Source organism: Procambarus clarkii, chromosome 5 (assembly GCF_040958095.1).
Source record: "Procambarus clarkii isolate CNS0578487 chromosome 5, FALCON_Pclarkii_2.0, whole genome shotgun sequence".
NCBI classification, from domain to species: Eukaryota; Metazoa; Arthropoda; class Malacostraca; order Decapoda; family Cambaridae; genus Procambarus; species Procambarus clarkii.
The window spans coordinates 2,651,989-2,659,092 of record NC_091154.1 but is presented as its reverse complement, the minus strand read 5'-3'; the positions used below and the strand labels follow the sequence as shown (position 1 = coordinate 2,659,092).

The window sequence follows — 7,104 nt, the reverse complement described above, 5'->3', positions numbered from 1 at the left end:
GTACAAATCTTATTGCCAGGAGTCCCAGTGATCGCTCCCACCAACAGTGTGTTGCTAGGGGCACCTCTGGGCTCGAATGCCATTGAGGCAGTCCTCGAAGAAAGGCTGAAAGACCTGAGGAGGATGGAAGAAAGAATAGGGGCTTTGAATGCTCACGATGCTTTGTACCTTCTTACAAGGAGCCTGGCTTTGCCCAGACTTAGCTATTAACGGAATACGACTCACTCCTTAAGTCAATAACTATGAAAGTGTTAAACATTTCCCTGCAAGATGACCAGTGGGACCAAGCAACGCTCCCAGATAGACTCGGGGGTATAGGTATTCGCAAGGCGACACATTTAGCATTGCCGGCATTCTTATCCTCGACCAGTGTTACAAGTGAATTAGTGAATGAAATACTACCAGAATACCTAAGGAACTCCACTGGGATTTGTGATCCCAAATTTGTGGAAGGAGCTGGTCAGTGGGACACTCTTGCTAATTCACACACTCGACCAACTTTTCCAAACGATGGCAAACAGGCCAAGTGGGATAGCCCCATAGTGGAAAACATCGCCAAAGCATTGCTGGAGGCAGCTTCGGAGAAGGACAGAGCGCGTCTCTTAGCTGTGCAAGCCCCCATGCCGGGGACTTCCTGTTGGCAGTCCCTAATTCCGCCTTGGGCACCCGCCTGGACCATCGGGCCCTAAGTATTGATGTTGCCCTGCGCCTTGCCGCCCCTATCTCCACCAAGCACCGGTGTGTTTGCGGCCATGCACGGGCAGACCAATATGGCAGCCATGGTCTCATCTGTCGTAAGACACAGGGAAAGATTACCAGACATGAAGCAGTCATTGACATCATCAAGAGAAGTTTGGCTGCAGCTGGGTGTCCAGCACAAAGGGAACCTCAGTTGTGCAGACCTGATAACAGCCAAAAATGTCCAGATGGAGTCACCCAGCAGCCATGGAGGGAAGGTAAACAGGTCGTATGGGATTACACATGTGCTTCCACATTGGCTGATACCTATCTATGTTACAGCTCAACGGAGGGAGGCGGGGCGGCCACCTTCAGGGAGACCCAGAAAATCAACAAGTACAGAGACTTAGAATGTTGTTACAGGTTCGTGCCGATAGGCTCTGAGACTCTGGGCGCCTGGGGTAAATGTGCACTTAAGTTCCTAAAGAAGGTGGGTGAAGAACTCATTGCAAAAACTAGAGACCCACGAGCGGCCAGTTTCCTGTTCCAGCGCCTCAGTGTCACAGTTCAGAGGGGAAATGCGTGCTGTATCCTGGGTACGCACCCAACCTCCGAGGAGCTGGACGAGGTCTTCGAACGCTGACTGTTATATTGTTACATATACTGTATGTGTGTATTCTCTGTAAACTGTAGCATTGCAATAAAATAAAAGAAAAGAAAACAAAACAAAACATACAAAAAAATAATAGGGGTGGTAGGAGAAGAAAAGATTAAAGTGTTCAGTGAGAATCCACAAGATCTTCGCTGAAAGCTCTTTGTTTTCTTCTTTGAGGATGTGGGTCCCTGCAATTGCACCAGAGGTGGTACCCCTATATGCCTATATGTGTGTGTGTGTATATATGTATGTGTATGTGTATGTATGTGTGTATATATATATATATATATATATATGTCGTACCTAGTAGCCAGAACGCACTTCTCAGCCTACTATGCAAGGCCTGATTTGCCTAATAAGCCAAGTTTTCCTGAATTAATATTTTTTCTCAAATTTTTTTCTTATGAAATGATAAAGCTACCCATTTCGTTATGTATGAGGTCAATTTTTTTTCATTGGAGTTAAAATTTACGTAGATATATGACCGAACCTAACCAACCCTACCTAACCTAACCTAACCTATCTTTATAGGTTAGGTTAGGTAGCCGAAAAAGTTAGGTTAGGTTAGGTTAGGTAGGTTAGGTAGTCGAAAAACAATTAATTCATGAAAACTTGGCTTATTAGGCAAATCGGGCCTTGCATATTAGGCTGAGAAGTGCGTTCTGGCTACTAGGTACGACATATATATATATATATATATATATATATATATATATATATATATATATATATATATATATATATATATATATATATATATATATATATATATATATATATATATATATATATGTCGTACCTAGTAGCCAGAACTCTCTTCTCAGCCTACTATTCAAGGCCCGATTTGCCTAATAAGCCAAGTTTTCCTGAATTAATATATTTACTATTGTTTTTTTCTTATGAAATGATAAAGCAACCCTTTTCTCTATGTATGAGGTCAATTTCTTTTTATTGGAGTTAAAATTAACGTAGATATATGACCGAACCTAACCAACCCTACCTAACCTAACCTAACCTATATTTATAGGTAAGGTTAGGTTAGGTAGCCAAAAAAAGCTAGGTTAGGTTAGGTTAGGTAGGTTAGGTAGACGAAAAAACATTAATTCATGAAAACTTGGCTTATTAGGCAAATCGGGCCTTGAATAGTAGGCTGAGAAGTGCGTTCTGGCTATTAGGTACGACATATATATATATATATATATATATATATATATATATATATATATATATATATATATAATATTATAATTTATTTTTTTCCCCAACAAAACAAAGTGAGAATGAATACATTTTCAGGCTCGTGGGCATCTGGTTGCAGAGGTAAGAACTACTCCATCACGTACAGGACATCAAAAGACAAAGAAAGCTACACCCCCAAGAGTGTCTGACTTATTGTTTAGCGAACATATCAAGAAATCGGAGAGTAATTTCCCTATTGCTTCCCTCCTGAAGGCCAATGAGTCCACCATTCACACTGTCAAGAAACAGGAAGAATTGATGAATAACCCAATAACTAAGACAAACCTCTCTGGTGATACAAAATCACTCGAGGATGTATGTTTCACAAAGATGGAGAATGCCCTCTACCTCAGTTCAAAAGATAATCGCAAGAAAAGCATCCCCATTGATAATACCGTGATCCGGGAAAAGGCCACTCAGATACAGGAAGATGATGAGCAGGAGGACGATACCTCTTCTGGCACATCATTTTTGGCTTCATCTGGTTGCCTGAATCACTTTAAAATACTTCAGAGGCTACGTACTGTGACACAGGAATGTACCAGTGTTGACTATACTGCAGCATCGCCATATCCTGCTAAGTTTGCAAGGATAATCAAGGATGGCGGCTATTTGCCAGAGCAGGTTTGTAAACACTAAAAGTGGCATTTGTAATCATAAATGTACTCTGCTAATTTGTTCAGGCTGATTATGTAGGTTTTAAAGGCATTCCTCAGTAAACAAGGCTACTAGGCTATTATAATACAAAATGAATGTATTCCTACACATTCCAAAAACCTTTCCCAATATATGTACACAATGGGGTGGAATTCTTGTTTATAACAATATTAATTAATTTAACCCTTAGACCGCGCAATACCAAAATATGATTTGACAAAAAATAATTTACGATAAGTTTTTGAAACTTGCACAAACACTTCCCAATTTTTTTTGCATAATCAACTAGGCAAATGTTCCAACTTTGTCCAAACGATCACAGTGAAACTTGAAAAACCAGAGAATCAAAATTAATCTTAAAATTGAATATTGAAAACTTTAGATTTTCAATTCAGAATAAAAAATATGAACTATTATTAATTGTTCATTTAATGTTGTTATTCTCTCAGATTAGCATATGATCTTCATTTTCATTAAATTACAATATAGGTTTTTTGTATAGTTTACTGTAAAAAAAATCGTCAATAAGACATTTGAAATATGCGGCAAATTTAGACCAAAAAAAATTATAACTCCAAATGTATAAAGTTTATGAAAAATTCATTCTGAAGGGATTGTAGAACAGACAGCTGAGCACACAATATGTCAAAATAGTGAGAACTTTTCGGTTAATAACTGGAATTTTAGAAGCCACTCAAAGTTGAAACTCTGGTTTCAGAGATAATTGAAGTTGAAGTTATCAACAATGAATAAAGGTAGTTTTAATTCGTTAATTTAATTGTAGGTTTTAATAAACATTGTTTGGCATTCGTACTCGAATATGTGAAAGTTGTAGGTCAATATGTGTTGAAATGAAGTCAAGAAAAAATACCCGCCCAAAAACACAAAATATAGGGATACAGTAATTATAATAATATAATGATCTAGGGGATATATTTAGGGGTATCCTTTATATAAGTGAAAAAGCCCTAATATGGTCCTAATCATCAAAACAACCTAAAGAGACAAAGAAAATAGAGTTTGAAATCAGAGAAAAAATCAGCCAAAACAAATTCCCAATATATGTACACAATGGGGCGGAATTCTTGTTTATAACAATATTAACCCAAAGTTTTTCTAGTTGTGACTGACTTGTTTGTTGACCAATTTCAGTCTATCTTCACATAGTTATGAAAACATATACATTCTCCAGGATGTAAAGGTTACAACAAAATCAGATAATAAACAAAGGAGAAATAAATAACTAAAATCTTAAAAAAAAAATTCCCCTAAAAAAAATATTTTTGGGGACAATGATGAAAGTAACATAAATTAACATTGGACAATGTATTTATATGATATATAACAAAATAGATCATATTAACATAGTTATCCATTATGTTTTGTTATTATGAATTACTCAGCAATAATATAAAGGCACCAGCTGCATATCTACTTTGTGGACACTACTTACTACTATTATTATTATTCTTCTTTGAACATAGGACAAGTGCTTGCATCTCTATTACTGCATAATCCTTCAGTTAGTTATTAGGAGCTGTTCTTCTTATCAATAAAACATTCTTTTTTTCAAAAATTCGTCTAAAATCAATTTCTGAAAATATTTTTATATGAGTTTCACGACACTGAAGCCGATAAGTTGGAGATTTGTTTAACATTTTAGTTATTTTTGCATAATTCAAATATTTTTCGATGTTATGCCCCCTTAATTCGCGTTAATATGAGCGGTCTAAGGGTTAATGAGACTATTGTTTATATTGAGAGACAAGGTCAGTAAACCTGGTATTTTATATAAACAATTTTATACATATTCACTTTTTTTTTTTTTCTAATTTAACCCAATATGTCAACAGGTGTTCAATGCAGATGAGACAAGTCTTCTCTGGAAGTGTCTTCCCCACAAAACCTTTCTGATGAAGGAGGAAAAGGCTGTTTTAGGTTTCAAAGCCTCAAAAGACTGTCTGACTTTGCTCTTCTGTTGCAATGCAGCTGGAGACTTCAAGCTGCCACCTGTGCTGGTGTACCGGTCGTACCATCCTCCTGCGCTCAAGAATGTCACCCGTCTGCCGGTGGTGTGGCGAGCTAACGGCAAGGCTCAGATGACGTCCACAATCTTTGCCGATTGGTACCAACATAATTTCATTCCGGCTGTGGACAAGTATTTGAGGTTGAAAAACCTACCAAGCAAAGCCATCTTGTTTGTTGATAATGCCTCCAGCCATCCACAAACTCTTAATGACATCACTGACAGTGATGGCTACCGCCTTGAGTTTTTTCCACCTAACACCAGTGCTCTGCTGCAGCCGCTCAACCAAGGATTAATGTTTCAAATCAAGACACTGTATACTAAGCAGGTTCTCTGGGAGATGTTCCTCAACTCTGAAGGAGAGGGCAAGGGTAAAGAAGCTGTGATTGATTTCTGGAAAACATTTAACATCAGAAATGCCATCTCGATTATTATTGACTCCTGGGAGAAGATCACCTCCTCCCGTCTTAATGAAGCATGGGAGAACCTATGGCCTGGAATCATGTCTCAGTTCCATGGTTTTCCCAACACGCAGGTAGAGGTACGCAGCATTGTGGAGATTGCCAACGGCATTCCTGGGGAAGGGTTTGGCGACCTGGTGGTTGAGGACATCGTGGAATATCTGGAGAGTCACCGCAACATTATGACTCCAGAAGACGTCCTCGAGCTGACTGCCGAAGAGTCCGATGAAGCACAGGATGATGGTGGTGAAGCTACTTCAAATTCACAGATGCCTTCATCATCAATGAGTCAGTTTGTGAACTATATGAACTCTTGCATTGAAATTGCTGACAGTGACCCCAATTTTAAGCGAGCATCTGAGTTTGTCTGTCACATCAGAAAAGCATGTGAAGTTTATGTGAAGTCCATCCATGCTCATTCTAAAAACAAAAGTACAATATAGATGATTTTTAAGTAAGCCTAGTTTTTTGTATGTTTTATTGTATCAATAAAACTTTATACTGTATTACAGCAGTTTTGTATTTTTGTAGAAGAAATTTCAGTCATGAAATGTAACTTATTCTCAGACAGTTGCTAATAGAATTCTTTGAAAGTATGATGAATGGAATTGAGCGTAATAAATGAGTATTATGTTGTATGTAGTGATAATTATAGGCAGTGGAAAATAAGAATTAACACTATACCAGGTAATGAAAAAGATAAACTGCTTTGTCACTGAACAAATAATGAGGATCTTGTGCAAGAATCCTTTGTAATAAAAGTAATTTCAATTAGACAGTTTCAACACATTGAATAAATATTGTAATTATCAAAAGAAGGCGCCAAACCCCATCTGTTGCAGGATATTCAAAAGGTGTTTAATATCACTCGGGATACCAATACGAGAAAGGAACATAAGGCGAATGACAGCAAAGGTATTGGGTTCACCAAGGATTCATTAAGAGACAAATGTCTTAGAGGGACATTAGGAAAGCAAGATGTACGATCACTGAAAACTGGAACATCTTACAAGGAGGTGCACAACTGGAAGTAGATAATGCAGTTTAGACAATGGAATGCCACCCTGCTCTTTATTAAGTTTCCACAGGTCAAGACATACGTGACTGATGTGCAACCTAGCCAGGGCATTTTCCTATCATGGATTACAGTGGTGAGAGGATGACCTAGAGTGCACAGCTGTTTGCTATTGCCAGACCACTGGTGCAGATTGTGGAATGAATGATGGTAGAAATCCGAATAAGGCATAATACCCCTTGTTGAGAAATGAGATAAGCATGAATAGCCTCCAAAGCATATGTATCCACAAGTTCATTGAAGATAACTAGTATGGCTGGCAACCCAGCAAAATTCCACTTTTTCTTCACTGTGAGAGCTGACCACAATGACA

The 7,104-nt window shown here is 38.0% G+C and overlaps 1 protein-coding gene across 1 annotated transcript in view; it reads left to right on the top strand.

The window, feature by feature from the left end:
- The window catches only part of LOC123764336 (uncharacterized), a 33,174-nt gene extending 26,952 nt beyond the window's left edge, over positions 1–6,222 (top strand). Inside the window, exons 5-6 of the mRNA XM_045751963.2 lie at positions 2,630–3,196; positions 5,083–6,222. Of these exons, the coding sequence (XP_045607919.2) occupies positions 2,630–3,196; positions 5,083–6,159 (1,644 nt within the window). The 3' untranslated portion in view covers positions 6,160–6,222. The remainder of the gene's footprint in view (positions 1–2,629; positions 3,197–5,082) is intronic.
- Positions 6,223–7,104: the final 882 nt, after the last annotated feature.